Source organism: Triticum aestivum, chromosome 1A (assembly GCF_018294505.1).
Source record: "Triticum aestivum cultivar Chinese Spring chromosome 1A, IWGSC CS RefSeq v2.1, whole genome shotgun sequence".
Classification (NCBI taxonomy): domain Eukaryota; kingdom Viridiplantae; phylum Streptophyta; class Magnoliopsida; order Poales; family Poaceae; genus Triticum; species Triticum aestivum.
In genome coordinates this window covers 488,879,219-488,902,830 of record NC_057794.1, presented here as the reverse complement: position 1 = coordinate 488,902,830, position 23,612 = coordinate 488,879,219, and the positions used below count along the sequence as shown (strand labels likewise).

Genomic DNA, 23,612 nt, shown 5'->3' with positions numbered 1-23,612 from the left:
CTTCATCAAGGTAACAACACAAAGAATGCTAAAATCGCCAGGTATCACCAATTAGGGTCAGATCTAGGGTTTTTACCCTGGAGTTCGAGAGCGGGTACACAAGAAGTACCACCCGATTGAATTCATCCCATCACTACAAGAAAAAGACACAATCATGGCATTTTGTCCTGAACATGACAAAAACACGTATTATCATGAATGTGTAGGGCTCGTACTCTATGATAATAAATTATGATGAAAGTAGGATTTTTGTCCCGGGCGGGCCGGCGATGCGCCTGAATGGCATTGTTTTGGTCTTCCATGACGTAAAAAAAGATGGTAGAAGTGAGAGCGAGAATTTACAGGTCCTTCCTCGGCTACAACTCATCATTGGAGACTAGTATATTGTTGGAAATATGCCCTAGAGGCAATAATAAATTGGTTATTTCCTTGTTCATGATAATCATTTATTATCCATGCTATAATTGTATTGATAGGAAACTCAGATACATGTGTGGATACATAGACAACACCATGTCCCCAGTAAGCCTCTAGTTGACTAGCTCGTTGATCAATTGACGGTTACGGTTTCCTGACCATGGACATTGGATGTCGTTGATAACGGGATCACATCATTAGGAGAATCATGTGATGGACAAGATGAAGGAAATATGCCCTAGAGGCAATAATAAAGTTATTATTTATTTCCTTATATCATGATAAATGTTTATTATTCATACTAGAATTGTATTAACCGGAAACATAATACATGTGTGAATACATAGACAAACAGAGTGTCACTAGTATGCCTCTACTTGACTAGCTCGTTAATCGAAGATGGTTATGTTTCCTAACCATAAACAAAAGAGTTGTTATTTGATTAACGGGATCACATCATTAGGAGAATGGTGTGATTGACATGACCCATTCCATTAGCTTAGCACCCGATCGTTTAGTATGTTGCTATTGCTTTCTTCATGACTTATACATGTTCCTATGACTATGAGATTATGCAACTCCCGTTTGCCGGAGGAACACTTTGTGTGCTACCAAACGTCATAACGTAACTGGGTGATTATAAAGGAGCTCTACAGGTGTCTCCAAAGGTACATGTTGGGTTGGCGTATTTCGAGATTAGGACTTCTCACTCCGATTGTCGGAGAGGTATCTCTGGGCCCTCTCGGTAATGCACATCACATAAGCCTTGCAAGCATTGCAACTAATGAGTTAGTTGTGAGATGATGTATTACGGAACGAGTAAAGAGACTTGCCAGTAACGAGATTGAACTAGGTATTAAGATACCGACGATCGAATCTCGGGCAAGTAACATACCGATGACAAAGGGAACAACGTATGTTGTTATGCGGTCTGACCGATAAAGATCTTCGTAGAATATGTGGGAGCCAATATGAGCATCCAGGTTCCGCAATTGGTTATTGACTGGAGACGTGTCTCGGTCATGTCTACATTGTTCTCGAACCCGTAGGGTCCGCACGCTTAAGGTTTCAATGACAGTTATATTATGAGTTTATGAGTTTTGATGTACCGAAGGAGTTCGGAGTCCCGGATGAGGGGACATGATGAGGAGTCTCGAAATGGTCGAGACGTAAAGATCGATATATTGGACGACTATATTCGGACATCGGAAAGGTTCCGAGTGATTCGGGTATTTTTTGGAGTACCGGAGAGTTACGGGAATACATATTGGGCCTTATTGGGCCGTACGGGAAAGAAGAAAAAAGGGCCTCAAGGGTGGCCGCACCCCTCCCCTTGGTCTGGTCTGAATTGGACTAGGGAAGGGGGGGCGCCCCCTTCCTTCCTTCTCCTTTTCCCTTCCTCTTTTCCTATTCCATATGGGAGGTGGAATCCTACTAGGACTAGGGAGTCCTAGTAGGACTCCACACTTGGCGCGCCCCCTCCTAGGGCCGGCCTCCTCCTCCCCTTGATCCTTTATATACGGGGGCAGGGGGCACCCCTAGACACACAAGTTGATCCACGTGATCATATTCTTAGCCTTGTGCAGTGCCCCCTTCCACCATAATCCTCGATAATATTGTAGCAGTGCTTAGGCGAAGCCCTGCGATGGTAGTACATCAAGATCGTCACCACGCTGTCGTGCTGACGGAACTCTTCCCCGACACTTTGCTGGATCGGAGTCCGGGGATCGTCATCGAGCTGAACGTGTGCTAGAACTCGGAGGTGCCGTAGTTTCGGTGCTTGATCGGTCGGGCCGTGAAGACATACGACTACATCAACCGTGTTGTGCTAACGCTTCCGCTGTCGGTCTACAAGGGTACGTAGATCACACTCTTCCCTCTCGTTGCTATGCATCACCATGATCTTGCGTGTGCGTAGGATTTTTTTTGAAATTACTACGTTCCCCAACACAAGACCCAATCCTAAGCCTAGCACAAAGATCGTGCAGTTCGTATGCTAAAGCTTTTCTAATGTCAAGTATCATTTCCTTAGACCATGAGATTGTGCAACTCCCGGATACCGTAGGAATGCTTTGGGTGTGCCAAACGTCACAATGTAACTGGGTGGCTATAAAGGTACACTACGGGTATCTCCGAAAGTGTCTATTGGGTTGGCACGAATCGAGACTGGGATTTGTCACTCCGTGTGACAGAGAGGTATCTCTGGGCCCACTCGGTAGGACATCATCATATGCGCAATGTGACCAAGGAGTTGATCACGGGATGATGTGTTGCGGAACGAGTAAAGAGACTTGCCGGTAACGAGATTGAACAAGGTATCGGATACCGACGATCGAATCTCGGGCAAGTACAATACCCTAGACAAAGGGAATTGAATACGGGATTGATTGAATCCTCGACATCATGGTTCATCCGATGAGATCATCGTGGAACATGTGGGAGCCAACATGGGTATCCAGATCCCGCTGTTGGTTATTGGCCGGAGAGGTGTCTCGGTCATGTCTGCATGGTTCCCGAACCCGTAGGGTCTACACACTTAAGGTTCGATGACGCTAGGGTTACAGGGAATAGATATACGTGGTTACCGAATGTTGTTCGGAGTCCCGGATGAGATCCCGGACATCACGAGGAGTTCCGGAATGGTCCGGAGGTAAAGATTTATATATGGGAAGTCCTGTTTTGGTCACCGGAAAAGTTTCGGGTGCTATCGGTAACGTACCGGGACCACCGGGAGGGTCCCGGGGGTCCACCAGGTGGGGCTACCTGCCCCAGAGGGCTGCGTGGGCCAAGTGTGAGAGGGGACCAGCCCCAGGTGGGCTGGTGCACCCCCCCACCAGGGCCCAAGGCAAAGAGAGAAGGGAAAAGGGGGAAACCCTAGGCTCAGATGGGCCTAAGGCCACCTAGTGGTGCGCCCCCCCTCTCTCCCCCCTTGGCCGCCCCCTAGATGGGATCTAGGGCTAGCCGCCACCCCTAGGGGTGGAAACCTAGGTGGGGGCGCAGCCCCTCCCTTTCCCCTATATAGTGGGGTTTTGGGCTGCCATACACACGAGAACATCTCCTTCTTGGCGCAGCCCTACCCCTCTCCCTCCTCGATTCTTGCGGTGCTTGGCGAAGCCCTGCTGGAGTACCACGCTCCTCCACCACCACCACGCTATCGTGCTGCTGCTGGACGGAGTCTTTCCCAACCTCTCCCTCTCTCCTTGCTGGATCAAGGCATGGGAGACGTCACCGGGCTGCATGTGTGTTGAACACGGAGGTGCCGTCCGTTCGGCACTAGGATCATCGGTGATTTGGATCACGACGTATGACTCCATCAACCCCGTTCACTTGAACGCTTCCGCTTAGCGATCTACAAGGGTATGTAGATGCACTCTCCTTCCCTCGTTGCTAGATTACTCCATAGATTGATCTTGGTGTTGTGTAGAAAATTTTGAATTTCTGCTACGTTCCCCAACAGTGGCATCATGAGCTAGGTCTATGCGTAGTTTCTATGCACAAGTAGAACACAAAGTAGTTGTGGGCGTCGATTTTGTCAATTTACTTGCCGTTACTAGTCTTATCTTGATTCGGCGGCATTGTGGGATGAAGCGGTCCGGACCAACCTTACACGTACGCTTACGTGAGACCGGTTCCACCGACTGACATGCACTAGTTGCATAAGGTGGCTGGCGGGTGTCTGTCTCTCCCACTTTAGTCAGATCGGATTCGATGAACAGGGTCCTTATGAAGGGTAAATAGAAATTGGCAATTCACGTTGTGGTTTTGGCGTAGGTAAGAAACGTTCTTGCTAGCAACCTATAGCAGCCACGTAAAAAACTTGCAACAACAATTAAAGGACGTCTAACTTGTTTTTGCAGCAAGTGTTTTGTGATGTGATGTGGCCAAAGGATGTGATGAATGATATATGTGATGTATGAGATGATCATGTTCTTGTAATAGGAATCACGACTTGCATGTCGATGAGTATGACAACCGGCAGGAGCCATAGGAGTTGTCTTAATTTATTTATGACCCGCGAGTCAACATAAATGTCATGTAATTACTTTACTTTATTGCTAACCGTTAGCTGTAGTAGTAGAAGTAATAGTTGGCGAGACAACTTCATGAAGACACGATGATGGAGATCATGATGATGGAGATCATGGTGTCATGCCGGTGACAATGATGATCATGGAGCCCCGAAGATGGAGATCAAAAGGAGCAAAGTGATGATGGCCATATCATGTCACTATTTGATTGCATGTGATGTTTATCATGTTTTTACATCTTATTTGCTTAGAACGATGGTAGCTTAAATAAGATGATCCCTCACTAAAATTTCAAGAAAAGTGTTCTCCCTAACTATGCACCGTTGCAAAGGTTCGTTGTTTCGAAGCACCACGTGATGATCGGGTGTGATAGATTCTTACGTTCGAATACAACGGGTGTTGACGAGCCTAGCATGTACAGACATGGCCTCGGAACACATGCGGAACACTTAGGTTAACTTGACGAGCCTAGCATGTACAGACATGGCCTTGGAACACGGAGGACCGAAAGGTCGAACATGAGTCGTATAGAAGATGCGATCAACATGAGATGTTCACCGATGATGACTAGTCCGTCTCACGTGATGATCGGACACAGCCTAGTCGATTCGGATCATGTATCACTTAGATGACTAGAGGGATGTCTATCTGAGTGGGAGTTCATGAAATAATCAGATGAACTCAATTATCATGAACATAGTCAAAAGGACTTTGCAAATTATGTCGTAGCTCACGCTTTAGTTCTACTGTTTTAGATACGTTCCTAGAGAAAATTTAGTTGAAAGTTGATAGTAGCAATTATGCGGACTGGATCTGTAAACAGAGGATTGTCCTCATTGCTGCGTAGAAGGATTATGTCCTTAATGCACCGCTCAGTGAGCTGAACCTCAAGCGTCAGTTGTAGATGTTGCGAACATCTGACATACACGTTTTGATGACTACATGATAGTTCAGTGCGTAATGCTAAATGGTTTAGAATTGAGGCACCAAAGACGTTTTTGAAACATCGCAGAACATATGAGATGTTCCAAGGACTGAAATTGGGATTTCAGGCTAGTGCCCACGTCAAGAGGTATGAGACCTTTGACAAGTTTCTTAAGCCTACAAACTAAGGAGAAAAGCTCAATCGTTGAGCATGTGCTCAGATTGTATGAGTACAACAATCGCTTGAATCGAGTGGGAGTTGATCTTCTAGATGAGATAGTGATGGTTCTCCAAAGTCACTGTCACCAAGCTACTGGAGCTTCGTGATGAACTATAACATATCATGGATAGATATGATCCTTGAGCTATTCGCAACACCGTGAAAGTAGAAATCAAATAGGAGCATCAATTGTTGATGGTTAGTAAAACCACTAATTTCAAGAAGAGCAAGGCAAGAAAGGGATACTTCATGAAACGACAAATCAGTTGCCGTTCTAGTAAAGAAACCCAAAGTTGAACCCAAGCCCGAGACTAAGTGCTTCTGTAATAAGGGGAACGGTCACTGAAGCGGAACCACCCTAGATACTTGGTAGATGAGAAGGCTGGCAAGGTTGACAGAAGTATGTATTGGACATATATTATATTAAATGTGTACTTTACTAGTACTCCTAGTAGCAGCAGGGTATTAGATACCGGTTCGGTTGCTAAGTGTTAGTAACTCGAAATAAAAGGCTACAGAATAAACGGAGACTAGCCAAAGGTGAGACGACGATAGGTGTTGGAAGAGTTTCCAAGGTTGATGTGATCAAAGATCGCACGCTCCATCTACCATCGGGGTTGGTGTTAAACCTAAATAATTGTTATTTGGTGTTTGCGTTGAGCATGGGCATGATTAGATTATGTTCATCGCAATGCGATTATTCATTTAAGGAGAATAATGGTTACTCTTTTTATTTGAATAATACCTTCAGTGGTCTTACACCTAAAATGAATGGTTTATTGAATCCCGATCGTAGTGATACACATGTTCATGCCAAAAGATATAAGATAGTAATGATAGTACCACATACTTGTGGCACTGCAATTTTAGTCACAATGGTATAAAACGCATGAAGAAGCTCCATGTTGATGGATCTTTGGACTCGCTTGATTTTGAATCACTTGAGACATGCAAATCATACCACATGAGCAAGATGACTGAAAGGCCTCATTTTCAGTAAGATGGAACAAGAAAGCAACTTGTTGGAAGTAATACATCTTGATGTGTGCAGTCCAATGAGTGCTGAGGCATGTAGTGGATATCGTTATATTCTTACTTCACAGATGATTTGAGCAGATGCTGAGTATAGTTACTTGATGAATCACGAGTCTGAATTATTGAAAGGTTCAAGTAATTTCAGGGTGAAGTTGAAGATCGTCGTGACAAGAGGATAAAATATCTATGATATGATCATAGAGATGAATATCTGAATTACGAGTTTGGCACAGAATTAAGACATTGAGGAAATTGTTTCACAACTAATACAGCCTGGAACACCATAGTGTGATGGTGTGTCCGAACATCATAACTGCACCCTATTGGATATGATGCATACCATGATGTCTCTTATCGAATTACCACGATAGTTTATGGGTTAGGCATTAGAGACAACCACATTCACTTTAAATAGGGCACCACGTAATTCTGATGAGATGACACCGTATGAACTATGGTTTAGAGAAACCTAAGCTGTCATTTCTTAAAAGTTTGGGGCTGCGACGCTTATGTGAAAAAGTTTCAGGCTGATAAGCTCGAACCCAAAGCGGATAAATGCATTTTCATAGGACACCCAAAACAGTTGGGTATACCTCCTGTCTCAGATCCGAAAGCAATAGGGATTGTTTCTCGAATCGGGTCCTTTCTCGAGGAAAAGTTTCTCTCGAAAGAATTGAGTGGGAGGAAGATAGAACTTGATAAGGTTGTTGAACCTTTACTTCAACCAGAGAGTAGCGCAGCACAGGAAAAATGTTTCTGTGGCACCTGCCTCAGTTGAAGAGAAAGCTAATGATGATGATCATGGAGCTTCAGATCAAGTTACTATCGAGCCTCATGGGTTGACAAGGGTGTGTACAACTTCTAAGTGGTAACCCTGTCTTAAAGGTCACGTTGTTGGACAATGATGAACCTATGAGCTATGAAGAAGCAATGGTGGGCCCGGATTCTGAAAATTGGCTCGAGGCCATAAAATCCGAGAGAGGATCCATGTATGAAAACAAAGTGTAGACTTTGGAAGAACTACTTGATGGTCGTAAGGCTGTTAGGTACATGTGGATTTTAAGAAGAAGACGGACGTGGACGGTAATGTCATCGTCTATGAAGCTCAACTTGTGGCGAAGAGTTTTTCACAAGTTCAAGCAGTTGACTACGATGAGATTTTCTCACTCGTAGCGATGCTTAAGTCTGTCGGAATCATGTTAGCATAAGCCGCATTTATGAAATCTAGCAGATGGATGTCAAAACAAGTTTCCTTACCAGTTTTCATAAGGAAAGGTTGCATGTGATACAATCAGAAAGGTTTTGTCGATCCTAAGGATGCTAAAAGGTATGCTAGCTCCAGCGATCCTTCCATGGACTAGAGCAAGCATCTTGGAGTCGGAATATATACTTTGATGGAGTAATCAAAGTTATGGGTTTATACAAAGTTTGTTAGAAACTTGTATTTACAATAAAGTGAGTGGGAGCACTACAACATTTCTGATAAGTATATGTGGATGATATATTGTTGATCCGAAATGATGTAGAATTTCTGGAAAGCATATAGGGTTATTTGAAAGGTGTTTTTCAATGGGAAACCTGGATTAAGCTACTTGAACATTGAGCATCAAGATCTATAAGGATAGATAAAAAAAACGCTTAATGGTACTTTCAAATGAGCACATACCTTGACATGATCTTGAAGGTGTTCAAGATGGATCAGCCAAAGAAGGAGTTCTTGCCTGAGTTGTAAGGCATGAAGTTAAGAATTAAAGCTCGACCACGGCAGAAGAAAGAGGAAGGACGAAGGTCGTCCCCTATGCTTTTGTCATAGGCTCTATACGGTATGCCATGCTGAGTACCGCACCTGATGTGTGCCTTGCCACATGTCTGGCAAGAGGGTACAAAGGTGATCTAGGAGTAGATCACCAGATAGCGGTCAAAATTATCCTTAGAGGAATAAGGATATGTTTCTCGGTTATGGAGGTGATAAAGAGTTCGACGTAAAGAGTTACGTCGATGCAAGCTTAACACCTATCCGGATAGCTCTAAGTAGAGATACCAGATACGTATAATGGAGCAACAATTTAGAATAGCTCCAAGTAGAACCGTTATTTGAAATGGCTCCAAATATAGCATAGAGATTTGCAAAGTACATACGGATCTGCATGTGACAGACCCTAGACTACAACCTCTCTCACAAGTAACATGATCAAACCCAGAACTCATTGAGTATTAATCACATAGTGATGTGAACTAGATTATTGAACTCTAGTAAACTCTTTGGATGTTGGTCACATGGCGATGTGACCTGAGAATGTTAATCACATGGCGATGTGAACTAGATTATTGACTCTAGTGCAAGTGGGAGACTGTTGGAAATATGCCCTAGAGGCAATAATAAATTGGTTATTTCCTTGTTCATGATAATCCTTTATTATCCATGCTATAATTGTATTGATAGGAAACTCAGATACATGTGTGGATGCATAGACAACACCATGTCCCTAGTAAGCCTCTAGTTGACTAGCTCGTTGATCAATTGATGGTTACGGTTTCCTGACCATGGACATTGGATGTCGTTGATAACGGGATCACGTCATTAGGAGAATCATGTGATGGATAAGACCCAATCCTAAACCTAGCACAAAGATCGTGTAGTTCGTATGCTAAAGCTTTTCTAATGTCAAGTATCATTTCCTTAGACCATGAGATTGTGCAACTCTCGGATACCGTAGGAATGCTTTGGGTGTGCCAAACGTCACAACATAACTGGGTGGCTATAAAGGTACACTATGGGTATCTCTGAAAGTGTCTGTTGGGTTGGCATGAATCGAGACTGGGATTTGTCACTCCGTGTGACGGAGAGGTATCTCTGGGCCCACTCGGTAGGACATCATCATATGCGCAATGTGACCAAGGAGTTGATCACGAGATGATGTGTTACGGAACGAGTAAAGAGACTTGCCGGTAACGAGATTGAACAAGGTATCGGATACCGACGATCGAATCTCGGGCAAGTACAATACCGCTAGACAAAGGGAATTGAATACGGGATTGATTGAATCCTCGACATCGTGGTTCATCCGATGAGATCATCGTGGAACATGTGGGAGCCAACATGGGTATCCAGATCCCGCTGTTGGTTATTGGCCGGAGAGGTGTCTCGGTCATGTCTGCATGGTTCCCGAACCCGTAGGGTCTACACACTTAAGGTTCGATGACGCTAGGGTTATAGGGAATAGATATACGTGGTTACCGAATGTTGTTCGGAGTCCCGGATGAGATCCCGGACATCACGAGGAGTTCCGGAATGGTCCGGAGGTAAAGATTTATATATGGGAAGTCCTGTTTTGGTCACCGGAAAAGTTTCGGGTGCTATCGGTAACGTACCGGGACCACCGGGAGGGTCCCGGGGGTCCACCAGGTGGGGCTACCTGCCCCAGAGGGCTGCGTGGGCCAAGTGTGAGAGGGGACCAGCCCCAGGTGGGCTGGTGCGCCCCCCACCAGGGCCCAAGGCAAAGAGAGAAGGGAAAAGGGGGAAACCCTAAGCTCAGATGGGCCTAAGGCCCACCTAGTGGTGCGCCCCCCTCTCTCCCCCCTTGGCCGCCCCCCTAGATGGGATCTAGGGCTGGCCGCCACCCCTAGGGGTGGAAACCTAGATGGGGGCGCAGCCCCTCCCTTTCCCCTATATATAGTGGGGTTTTGGGCTGCCATACACACGAGAACATCTCCTTCTTGGCGCAGCCCTACCCCTCTCCCTCCTCGTCTCTTGCGGTGCTTGGCGAAGCCCTGCTGGAGTACCACGCTCCTCCACCACCACCACGCCATCGTGCTGCTGCTGGATGGAGTCTTCCCCAACCTCTCCCTCTCTCCTTGCTGGATCAAGGCATGGGAGACGTCACCGGGCTGCATGTGTGTTGAACGCGGAGGTGCCGTCCGTTCGGCACTAGGATCATCGGTGATTTGGATCACGACGAGTATGACTCCATCAACCCCGTTCACTTGAACGCTTCCGCTTAGCGATCTATAAGGGTATGTAGATGCACTCTCCTTCCCTCGTTGCTAGATTACTCCATAGATTGATCTTGGTGTTGCGTAGAAAATTTTGAATTTCTACTACGTTCCCCAACATATATATGTACACGTCTAGGAGCGGACAACTAATGCAATACATACGCTTAAACCTTGTGGGTCCCAGCTGTTAGATGGAGGAAGTATTTTTTGTGCTTAATAAGGAGACACTTGTCTGTGTACGATCATGGACTTGGTGGGTTTGTACTGTCATACTCTCCATGTAAAGTTCTCTTCCAATGTCTCTCATTTGTTGACCACCTTGACAACACTGTGAAGAGCACACCAAGGCGATGGACGATGGCGAGGCCTCAGATGAGAATCACCTAGAGCCGATGAAAATCAGTAGTGGAGTCCCAGGTGGAGGGGAGTAAGAGGGTTGATTGGTTTGGATGTGGGGTGAGGCTGCCATCATCGAAGAAAAACAAGAGGTGTGGGGGAGTAGAGGAATGGCTTGACCAGCGGTTTAGGGTAGGTGGAGCGGCCGGGCGTGCCCGACGGTGCTGCCAGCCATTGGAGGTAGGATCTAGCATTCCTGCGAGAGTTATTTTGGGCGGATGGAAAAAGAAGATCTAACATTGAAGAAGCGTGTTGGTCGTTGGATGTCAATCCAACGGTTATGCCGCCATAACCCTTTGTTGTCTAAGTTGACAAAGCCTTGCATATGCTTCAACATAGTGCATCCCATATGTCAGCCTCCAAATCTTTGGCGGACATACATCCCATTTGTTAAAAAAATGAATTTATAACCCATTTAAGTATTGGCAATGCCAACTTTAAGACTGAAAGTTCCATCAAGGCCCACATTCATCCTTTTTCTTGAAAGATTTGCAGCTGGGCTCGGCGAGGAAAATGCTGGTCTGGGTTGAGCATTGTCCTATAATTTTTTTAGGTTGGGCATTTATCCCAAACAAAAAAAGTTGGTTGGTATGTGGAGTAATAACTATCTTGACAACTTTCTATGTCCCAAATTCAGCATTATATTAGGGGGCAACACTTTTTTGCGCTTTTACTATTTTCTAGTGCAAGGACATTTGTTTCGCATCAGCTGATTTTGCGTTTGCTTATTTTTACCTTCGCGGACATCGCGGATGCACCCACTTACATCCCTAGCCGCTGATCGTGGGGTGGTGGGAGCATGCAGTCCAGACAATGCTGGTTTGAGAGGCTGGAGGAAGAGGAAGACGGGAGATTGAAAATGAAGAGAAAAGGCCCGCCAACCATTTGAGATGAACCCAACTGTTGGTAGAAAGAAAAACATTTGTGTCCCCTGACATTTTATTTATCTAGATGAAGATAGTAGCTAATTTCATTCCAAATTTGTCGCACCATGAAATTAGAACACTTAAATAAAAAATATACAAATAAGTCTTTACATTTGGTAGCTAAAGCTGAACCAAAAACTATACTAATAGCCACGGCCACGGCCAGTGCCACCCCCATCAGCACCATCCGCCGATGCCATGGTCGTGGCCACCGCCACCCCCACATCCTCCACCACCACCACAATCGTGTTAGAATGTGGGTGGCATGGAAATACGCCTTTGTGGCATTGAAGTCCAAGGAAGGCCATCGTCTGTGGCGGCGGGAAGGCCTAGCGAGAGGCGCGGGCGCAGGGCCGCCAATCTATTACTCTGCCACCACATCCAACCGTGCATCCATTTCCAAGGCCAGATCCATCTTTTCCCACAATGGGGCCAGAGAATCCATGGGCAGCTCCTCCTCTCCAAAATTGAAGACGACTGGGTGCTCCTCCGGTTGCACCATTGATGAGGGAGTACTGGTGGACTGGAGATGATAATGAGAGGTGCCGAAGAGAGGATTGGGGCGATAGATGGGAGTGTGGCGACCTATTCTAGGTCGCCGCGAGTTCCATTAAGGAGGTTGGATAGGCAGCGGGCGTCCGATGGTGGGCAGACAAAAGGCGGGTCTCCCGGTGGCAAAAGCTATCGCCACCTTCTCGTATGATTCTCGGCTGCACAGACTACCACGAGTAGGATCACACGTGGTGGTCATCCGGCATACTCCATAATTGGAGGCACTAATGGCTAGCAGCCATCGTCGGTGGTGCATGAGATGTCACGTTTCTTCAATTCCCACGCACAACACGAGGAGGAAGAAAATGGAACTTCCATCCCGAGGTGGCGAGGTGACGGTTGAGGTGTGGAGCGAGCTAGAGTTAAGCGGGTCATGGCGCGAGGGAGCGTCACCGGCCGCTGTGGGCGGCACCATGCGGTCCAATCATGCTGGTTTGGGCGGGGGGAGGGACAAGCAGACCGAAGAATGAAGAAGCATGCCAGCCATTGGATTGATATCTAATCAACATACGCAAAATTTGTTTCAGTGGCTGGCTCTGCATGAGTTTTTATTAAAACGTGGCTCTTCATGATAGAACTTGTTTTTTATAACAATGCAATGGGTCCCAAATGTTAGCCTCCCAATCCATGGTGGACCAGCTGCCCATTTTTTGGGCGAGCTAACCTATAGAAAAGAACAATTTTTTTTCATCAAGGCCCCAGAAAAATATGTTTAATCTTGGGCGGTGAGGGGCTTAGATTCAGACAGGCTAGGCGAGGCGGTTCAACCAGCCGAGTTCCAGATGTCAATTTGTGAAATCTATTGGCTCCCCTGTGTGTCCATGTGTGATGCACTGGTCATTTGTGTAGGATCCAGCCGATTGTTTTCCATGTAATGTACGTGTGTTAGTAGGCTAGTTAGTGATGTTGAGAAACATAGTAGAAAACAAAAAATCCGCCCTACAATCACCTAGGAACAATATGAAGATGCATATAAGGTTTGGATCAATGATCGTTACTGACTCCGAGTGCAGCGGAAGTGGACGAGTCTGTGTAGATTGTACTTGGAGTCCCTCACATCATGGATGAACGATCCCGCGAACCACCCACGAACGGTCCCTTGAACAGAAGACCGAAAGCACGACCTCTCTACTTGGTTGCAAGCGTACGGTCTTCATGATTCGGCAGCGCTTCGCTGTCTAGAACTAATCGTCACAGGAGAATTAGAGGGAAGAGATTAGAACCACACTGAACTTCTAATTATGTGGATTAGAGGATCTAGGTCAAGCTCTAATTAATCAACTAGGATCAACTAGAACTAGACTTAGAGGAACTAGAGGAGGCTTTTTGTGTTAATTATGAAAAAAAAACCTCTAGTATATATTGGTTGGAGGAAAGGGTGCCACAATGGGGGAAGGATACCTCATCCCTTATGCCAGCCAAGGAGGGGGTTTCCCACTCCAATTCGGCCTCCCCTTGGCCTCCAAAAAGGCTAAGGGGTGGCGCCTCCTTTATTGGGCCCTCATGGCCTGATAGTCCTTTCACTACTTGGCCTTTTAAAACCCGTTGATATTAAATTAAATATAAAAGCCTTATAACAATATCTAGGGCCTTTAATTATTAATTTAACAGCATCGGAAACATTCTCCACCTACATATTATTTATAAGTAATACCCGGTATTGCCCGATAAACTTCGAAACTCTTCCGGTGATCCCAAAACGCTTCAGGTTCCTCTCGAAACTATTTTGAATATTAACGGAGCTATTTCATAAATAATTCCTCATTACTCCCGCCCTACTAACACTCAGCATATCGTGATCACCTTAAGCTTGTGACCCCGTAGGTTCAGTAAATTATAGACATGAATGAAACTCCTTCGTTTAATGACCGATAGCGGAACCGTGGACGTCCATATCGATCCCTTTGGTTGCATGAATGGTATTTGAGTGAAACTTTGGTTATCATGTGATGTTCCCTTTGCTTCACGATACTTTACAAAACCCAAGATGCATCGGTATCCTCCCGAGTCATACACATGCCCACTATACCGCCATCCTCGTTATCGGTTTTGTTCTTCTTTCTCATTAAATTGTTCGAGCATCCTTGTGACGTAGTTTTTTCAGTGAAGAATAGTTCGTCGAATCCTATCAACACAAGATCTAGTTTTGAAGATCTCGACGCGATGAATTCAACGGTGGAAACGGTTCGAGATTTGGACGAACGGTTTTGATAAAACATTTTGAATAAACGAATCTATGAGAACAGGAAAGAAAATTAGTGCGCTACTTGGCGCAACCAGGGGAGAGACGGAAGTGACCTTTGCTAGCAGTACTCCTTAATTAATGCTTTCGTAAAATCCTAAAAAAAGTGCTTTCATAAAAAAGAGAGGAAGGATTAGAGGTGCACTTAGAAACGCTACAAGCTCACGACGGCCCATCAGCCTGCCCATCAAGCCAATTCCAGAATCCAGGCCCGTGTTTCACGGTCGTGCTCTGGGCCTGGATCGTTCTCGCCCGCCCGCCGCACCCCGGCGAGGCAAACCGCGGCCGCCCGCCCTTCCCTTCCCCCCACGGCAGCCGACCGACCGCACCACCACCAACCACCGACCACCCCCCGCCGCCCGAATGGCGGAAAACGCCACCCCCGCCATGCGCGCGCTGCCATCCGCTCCCACCACCGGCCGCGCGCGTCGCTCGCGCCCGCCCACCGACCCCCGCGGCAACCGGAGCGAAACCAGCGCCCCCTCCCCCTCGTCCTATTTCGCCATGCCACCCTCCACCACCGACCCACCTCCCCTCTCCTCTCCTTCTCCGGCTTCCGGCGGCTAAGGGCCTTCGCTGCACGGCCGCACCGCACACCGCGTCGCGCAATCCGCATCCAGCCCTCCTCGTCGCGGCGCAGCTCACGCCACCCACGGCACCGAGGGCGCGCGCCCGGCGACGCGGAGTAGCAGGAGGAGGAGGAGGAGGAGGGGGTTGAGAGCAAGCGGGCGGCCCCGGCGCGGCGTGACCCCCTCCGGCCTCCGGCCATGCTGCAGCGCGCGGCGGGCAACGCCTACTCCTGGTGGTGGGCGTCCCACATCCGCACCAGCCAGTCCAAATGGCTCGACGCCACCCTCAACGGTACGCATCCATTCCCCATCCCCGGCGTGGCGCATTGCGCGTTGCGGATTTCTGAAAACTGTGGCCGTGACAATGTTGTGTCTGCATCGTGCGTGCAGAGATGGAGGAGAGGGTGAAGCTCATGATCAAGCTCATCGGGGCGGATGCCGACACGTTCGGCAAGAAGGCGGAGCTCTACTTCAGGAGCCGGCCGGAGCTCATCAGCAACGTCGAGGAGATGTTCAGATCCTACCAAGCACTGGCTGACCGGTACGACCGGATATCTAGCGAGCTGCACAAGGCCAACCACACCATTGCCACCGTTTTCCCGGACCATGTCCAGTTCTCCATGCAAGAGGGTGACGCCGAAGGAGTCCCCAAGGCAATTACAAGTATTGATCTCATCAACTACAAATTCCCTGCTCTGGAAGGTTTGCCAATGGGCTCACGCGTCACAAGCCGGGGATCGAGCCCGAACCCGGCTCCAAAGAGGACCCAGACACACCGACGAGTCGGCTCCCACATGAATAAGGACAGGGCACTGGAAGAGATCGACAAGCTGCAGAAGCAAATCCTGGTGCTGCAGACCGAGAAGGAGTTCTTGAAGACCACTTATGACAGTGCACTGGGCAAGTATCTAGACATTGAAAGGAAGGTGGCCGAGTTGCAGGAGGAAGTTTGCGGCTTGCAAGATACTTTTAGCACTAGCTCGGGCATTGAAGACAATGAAGCCCGAGCACTGATGGCTTCACGAGCCCTTATGTCTTGTGAGCATACATTGGTTAACTTGCAGGGCCAGCAAAAGAGGTCATCTAAAGAGGCGAGGACTGAATTTCAAAGATTCAACGAGGCAAAGGAGAAACTGAAAACCTTCAAGGATGAGTGTGGGCAGCCCCAGACGCAAGATGACGGGCCCGATCACCATGAAACAGGACTTACCCAAGTACTGCCACCTGTGGATGGTGGCGATTCTGTTCAGGACGAGGCTAAGCTTGACCTGCAGGAAGTATGCCAAAAAATCAAAGAACTAATTGAATTGCGCCCAGAGGCATCAGTTTCAGACATAGCGGAAAAAGTTGATCGACTTGTGGAGAAGGTAGTCAACCTGGAGCTTGCTACTACGTCTCAGAATGCTCAGATCGATAGAATGAAATCTGAGATAGATGACTTTCACAAGCGCCTGCATGCCTTGGAGGAGGAGAAGGCAGCTTTGGTTGTTGATTCCAGTAAGTTGGCCGAAAGGTTGAAGCAAGTTGAGGTGGTGCTACAAGTCGTCCTACAAATTGGTAGGTCCATACAACATGGTACCGAGAATATTCGTGAAGAAATGACTGAAGCTTGCAGTGAACTTGCTGGGTTTGTAGAAGCATTGAACTCTCCAGCGTCTCAAAACAGCAAGTTTTTTGATTCGTCTGAAAAGGGCTCGGAAGATATTGTGGTGCAGCAACAGCTTGTTGCTAATCTATCTGAAGGCGAGGATAATATTTTATCAGAAGATTATGCATCTGTGCTTCAGATCTACAAAGATACAGAGCAACAACTTTCTGAAATTGAGAAGGAAAACCAAAAGTATCATACTGAGGCGATGTCAGAGCTGAAGGAACTGAAGAGCTCTAATACAATGAAAGACGAGGAGATTCATTCTCTTCGCCGCATGCTAAGTTCTTTGCAGAGAAAGATGAATGTTTCTGTTTCGGAGAGCGGGGAGATGTCTGAAGAAACGTCCAAAATAAGCAGCACTCCTACAACTGAAGACAAAGAGATTGCTGATGTAGATGAATATATTAAGCAATGCGAAGGTGAAGAACCACTTGAGTATTCAGTTGGGGAGGAAAAATTTAGAGCAGAGATCGACAAGGTGTTGGAGCAGACCATGGACTTCTGGCTGAGGTTTAGCACATCATACCATCAAATACGACATTTCCAAACAGCATTTGACAGGCTAAAAGCCGAGATGATCAAGTTGACCGATGCACAGGCACAGGGAGTTGCAGATGGAATTCCTACTAATCATCAGGTAGCAAAACTGGAGTCAGCTGTTTTAGAAAAGAAATTTCGGGATTTGAATACAGATCTTCAAGTTTGGATGGAAAAGAATGTGCTATTAAAAGGAGAGCTGGAGAACAGGTTCTCTTCACTATGCAGCATACAAGAGGATATATCAAAGATCACAATTCTGGATAAAGGTGGTGAAGATCATTTTACCCTCATCCAAGCTGCAAAATTCCAAGGAGAGGTTCTTAATATGAAACAAGAGAATAACAAAGTTGCTAAAGAGCTAGAAGCTGGGCTGGACCACGTAAGAGGTCTCCAAGTGGAGGTTGGGAGGGAGCTCTTGAAACTCCGGGAGAATCTTGAGCTATCTATAGCAAGAAGCAACCGCGCTCAACAGAACTTTCGAACCTTGTCAACAAAAGCTGTGGTTCCCCTTAGAACTTTCCTGTTTGGTGTGAAGCCGAAGAAGCCATCACTCTTCTCCTGCATGGGTCCTGGGATGCATAAGCAATATGGTAGCTCGAAGCATGGTCATAGATGAGAATGGTTGGGTTATCTGCTATTTGTTTCTTGGTATTAATACATGAGAGATTTCATTGTAGTTGCCAGTTGATTTGGAGCTATACGTGTCTTTCCTTAGGGCTTAAATGTATAGGACCTGCATCACTTGACTCAAATTTGTTTTATGATTCAATATACTCCTGCACTAACCTTACTGCCAGAACTAAATTTGGTGGGAAGGATAATGTCATATTTGTTCATCATACTACTGTCCTGGTACCGGAAGAAACTGTGTTTGCCTTCAATGGTCAAACTGAGGTCAAGTTGGCAATCCTTCGGGGCATCGTTCATAAAGCTGTTGGGAGGAAACTATTACCACTCAGATTCCAGACAAAATACAAACGTTTTTTGAATTTCTCATGCCCACAATATCCTTGTCTTCCTCTGGTGGTCTGTTCAGCAGTCATTGAAATCACTTTTCAGGATATGCAATCTTGGAGAAGCGGGTCTCCCCTCGTTTGGCAATGTCTTTCTTCAATGCATGGTGTCAATATAGTGGAAAATTACCAGACAAAAATGTCTGTTGACTTCATTGTGTTTGGTTCATGTCCAAATTCAAAGTTGGTTTGCATACGATGATCTGTTAACATCCAAAAAAGGAAAAGGAAGGCTAGGTTGCCTATAAAACTAATATTGTACTATTTTCTTCTGTTCTCTTTTATATGGAAGGTGGTGTTGCTGTTTACTACAGTTGTTTGTTGTATTGCATCTTTAGCCTCTTAACATTTTAGCATAAGTTTGAGTCATTGCTACTTCCTTAGCAGGAAAGATAAGTGACTGTTGGTTTCATTGAATCATATGACAGGATGGTGTCAGAATCTTGGCTCGGATAGACTTGATCAGGTATGTTTCATATCAGTGCTCTAGACGGCACATCACATGAAGTTAATAATGCTACCTTGTCCGTTCTTTGATGTATTTACTTTTTAGTACTTAATTCGAAAATGGAAAATGGGCTGTGAGGTGGCAGTTATCAGATATGGCTTAGCCCTGTTCTATCCATTATATACTCACTGTTTTCAGTTTTATGCATAGTTTACTGTATAATTAAACTCTGTAGTTGTCGAAACTGTGCAGCTCTTTCCTAGTCGGTTCACAGGTTTCCTCAAAGTTCTTCTGTTTCCCAAGGTGGTGGGTTCCTGTTTCCTACTTTGCTAGTTGCTACAGAAGTAGGAACCCATTGTACAGAATCAAAGATAAGGTAGGTACCCGGCAATCTCTAGACTCTAGCTAAAGATTAAAGCTCTTGAAATTGATAAAGAAGGGCTTGAGTTTCGTTCCAGCAAGCATCACATCAGTTATCCAGCTACAGATTGTTTTATCTTGTATACCTTTCTATTCCTGCTCCATAATGCTAGTTACTAGTCCTGTTGTCTTCGTAAGTGGATCTCGTTGACAATTGTAGATGGAACTATACATTTGTTTTTCTACTCCACTGCTAGTTACTGTATTTGTAATTATTGGCAAATCCAAAACCAAATTCAGAACTGCAGTGAAGTTAGTTTCCATGTCCAGTATAAATCCAAAATCTAGTCATTCATCTGTAATATTTTCTCTAGTACTATGATCTTCTCATGGGTTTCTTAAGAAAACGTTAGGTGTTCCTTAACGTGGTTGTGATGTGGTTATATTTTCTTGTATTTTTCAGAAAGGGTTATATTTTTTTTAAAACTAGTAATGTATGTTCTTCATAACATTATCTAACTTATACATACTCGTGATTGGCCCACATGCGCAAATATTGCCAGTAAGGTGCAATTTTGGAGGGTTTTTTTTCATTTTTGTGCAGAATGGCCAATGGCATCAATCTCCCCATGTTTATTAATGCATAATATATAGTTGGAGCATATTCCTTAGCAGCATGTCTGACACCTGTTCGTCTTCTGGAGTGTTATGTTCAGCATACTTTTTATCTTCTATCAGAGGAAGGCAGATTTCGAACTTCTTTTCCTTCCAAGGTAAAGAATCCCATTTCCAGTGGCTTCGCCGGACAGAAAGGGCCCCAGCTTTTGTAGGAGCTATTTGACTTCCCACCCAGCTCATCAGTTTGATATCCTTCCACAACATGTCCACTGTTGACCATACTGAGCTGGCATATCAATTAGGAAATGTCTGCCTTGTTAAAAGTAGTGGCCCTAGCCGCCCTACCACCTTTGGTATATAGTGTACACCATGCACATCAAGCGTTCTCTTCTTATACCCAACCCCCTTCACTTGCACTTAGCCCCAGACACATTAGAGGGATTCATATCCAAAAGCCATGTTCAATCCTTCTTCCTCGCCCGCGCCCACCTACAGTGACCCCTCCATGCACCATGCAGTGAACCCCTCTGGTGATTTGCACACAGCTCCGACCGAAATTCCTCGCGGCACCGGTTTCTTCCATGCCAATGGTGGCCTGTTTTCTCCGGTCGATGTTGCTGCTTCAGCACCGCCTTCCTACATCTCTCCCCTTCCTCCATACAATATCAACACGAGCACCAGCACACACCCCTTACCATTTCACCTCCAGTTTCTTGACCCCCTCAACGGTAATGCTGCCTTCTCTTGCCCATCTCATTCGACATGGCAGTTGCATCCACCCCCTTTTGCTTCCTCCCCTTCCTCGTCCTCTGGTGACTTCTTTGAATTCAGCAGCTCCGATACCATGCGGCGTGTCCTCAGCACCGGCGACCTGCAGGTAATGCAACAAGACTCAAGTTGGGACTGCAGTTCATACCACTAAACAGCTGCTAACCACATGTTGATGCAAAACAGGGCAACACTGTTTCACCACCATTGCCGCCACCGCCAATACCGCCACAGTTTCCAGGCGACAACTGCAGCCAGGAAGCCGGTGATCCTTTTTCAGAGAAGGTGGGGCGTTACAGCGCCGAAGAACGGAAGGAGAGGATCGAGAGGTACCGCGCCAAGCGCCAGCAGAGGAACTTCCACAAGAAGATAACTGTGTGTATTGATCCCCCTCACAACCTGTGAATGCTTCTGTTCTCTTGCCAATTCTAACATATATCTTGTCCACCATCTCTCTGGTCTTCCAGTACGCTTGCAGGAAGACGCTGGCAGATAGCCGGCCGAGGGTGCAGGGCCGCTTCGCCAGGAACCTTGAGGCGGAGGGCGACATGGAGATGGAGGCGTCTGACATCAGCTATGAGTACTGCCCATACAACAACCTCGGCGGCAACCGCTACGACAGCCAGAGCCAGGGCATGGAAACCGTCGGTGATGGCACGGCGTTTGACGACAGCAAGTGGTGGTGGGGCACGCCGGTGGCAACCAACAGGCAGCAGCAGCAGCTTGGTTTCGACATCGACGACGACGAATCCCAGCTGTGGGCCAGCCTCGCTGACATGTGCTAGCTCCGGCGCCTGATTGTGATTGGTGCTGTCTGGTCTGCTGGTGCAAGGAGCACCGAGCGGCGGCGGCTGCAGGTGGTCAGAGCGGCGTCGCTGACCTTCTTAAGCCCGCCCGCCCGCCCGCCACCGTACCCGTAGTGCGTGCATGCAGCTTAATTATTTATCCTTTAGTAGAAGAAAGAAAGAAAGACGAGGATGAAGAGGACCTCTCACTCACCTCCCAGCTTCTTCTCCGTGTGTTCCGTCCGAGTCAGACAGTTAGCACTACTTTCTATAGTTTCTACTCGTGTTTTACAGTCTTGTTCCATAAAGCATGGCCCTGCCGTTGCTTTCTGCTCCTCCATACGCACCCGAAAAATCGAAACAAATCTCCTTGCCGTAACTTTCGTGTCCCGTTCTGTCTGTTTTTCATCGCTCTCGCTTTGCGAATGTCAGTGCTGGTGCGTGCATGTTTTCGACATGCTTGCTGTTGCTGATCGGGGAGGCCACTGACTCACCGAGTCATGGCGTGCGCCGCCGAACCCGAAGGTTCCGGCCCCTTGCTGCGGATGGCAAATTGCCGAATGGCGACGGTCTCATTGGCGCAAACAAATTGGTGCTGATCACTTTCACCATCGCTACCCCCTTTTGCCATGCAAAACTCTGTGCAGCTTGACCGGTGTGCGGGCTTTGCACTATGATTCCCCCGCTATAAAAGATACCACACTAGCAGTTCCTGGAAAGAAAAGATGCATCTCCTAACTGTCCTTTTATTGGTCATTTCCGCTTGGAAAGCTTGACGCTATCATTGTCTCAAGAATCATTTTGTGTGTGGGGATGGTGCAGAGATGCAGGCCATTTCGGTCATGGGTGTCGTGGAATCAGAATGTTGGTGGAATAGCTTTCCTGCCTTGGGAACTATTTAGGTCACGGAATCGGTATACTGCTTTCTCCAACATCACGCTGGAAGGAGCCTGCTTCTAATAAAAAGGAAAATAGTTTTACAACAAACATTACCATTTTTATACCTATTTTTACCAAATTGACAACTAAGGCCCACACGTCAGAATGGTGTGGCAGCTGACCAGTGGACAACTCGGATGTACATACTACGTTGGAGGCGACAAGTGCAATCCCTAACCCTAATCCGAGCGAAGGAGAGGGATGGAGCCTAGGGCTAAACCAGCCACACCGCTCAGCTCTTGTGCCATGGTAGATATTTCATCGATTCAGGTTTATTAGCTCCCTCATGTTTATATTTGACCTAAAATACAAGGGGAACTAATAATAAACCAAAACAGGGAACACCGCTCTTCGACTCCGGAACATAGCTCACCATCTGTCCAACTAGAGCGACATGCGGGTGGGTTGTGCCCAACAACAACTTATGATTGCCTGGGAGCTTATCTTCTGATTCGATGTCGCCACGGAGTCACGAGCTCTCGAAGCTCGAGCGTCAGTTGCGTGCCAAGCTCAAACACACATACCTATGACTCGCTTCAATGGATCCCACTATGGCCTGGCGGCGGTCAACGATTACCTGGTTGGGTGAGGGGGATATCAACACAACCTTCTTCCACTAGCACGCGTCCTACCGGAAGGAGAAGAAGGTGATTCATAGCCTGATGGTTGATGGCGTTGTGGTCTTAGATCACGTAGCCATGGCCGAGAGGCGGCCTTCAAGCATTTCAGCTTGCTCCTAGATACGACTGGCCAAAGGGACTCGTTGGACCTAGACATTTTGGGTTCCTGCTCCGAGGACTTGGTTGACTTGGATGCCCCCTTTACAAAGGAGGAGATTTGGGAGCTTGTTCGTAGGCTGTCGCATGGGAAGGTGCCGGGACTAGACAGATTCATGGCGAGGTTCCTCCAGTCCTGCTGGGAGATTGTGAAGGCCGACATCTTGGTTGCCTTCGCCAAGTTGCACTTCCTATGTGGGCCCAAGTTTCAAGGGCTGAATCAAGCTATGTTGATCATTTTCCCAAGCGAGTGGGCACCTCTGCTATGAAGGATTACCACCCTATCAGCCTCATCCACCTCTTCCCGAAGCTGGTTGCGAAGATCCTGATGTTAGGTTGTTGCGGAGGTTGGGTGCCTTGGTTGAGGAGAATCAATGTGTGTTCATCGCCAAGTGCTGCATTCATGACC

The 23,612-nt window shown here is 46.9% G+C and overlaps 1 protein-coding gene and 1 pseudogene across 1 annotated transcript; both read left to right on the top strand.

Annotated features, from left to right (window-relative positions):
* The first annotated feature begins 14,964 nt into the window (after positions 1 to 14,964).
* LOC123059545 (protein NETWORKED 2A) lies at positions 14,965 to 18,234 on the top strand. The gene is made up of 2 exons (XM_044482091.1): positions 14,965 to 15,597; positions 15,696 to 18,234. Exons 1-2 carry the CDS (start codon positions 15,504 to 15,506, stop codon positions 18,110 to 18,112), a joined length of 2,511 nt encoding a protein of 836 aa, XP_044338026.1. The 5' UTR covers positions 14,965 to 15,503; the 3' UTR covers positions 18,113 to 18,234.
* A 230-nt stretch (positions 18,235 to 18,464) lies between these two features.
* LOC123059553 (uncharacterized) lies at positions 18,465 to 21,781 on the top strand (annotated as a pseudogene).
* Positions 21,782 to 23,612: the final 1,831 nt, after the last annotated feature.

What these genes read in the sequence shown, in the direction of transcription:
- LOC123059545 (XM_044482091.1), top strand. Translation starts at nt 15,504, where the DNA reads ATGCTGCAGCGCGCGGCGGGCAACGCCTACTCCTGGTGGTGGGCGTCC. An exon ending in GCTCGACGCCACCCTCAACG is followed by an intron (nt 15,598 to 15,695) that starts GTACGCATCCAT and finishes TCGTGCGTGCAG; the next exon opens with AGATGGAGGAGAGGGTGAAG.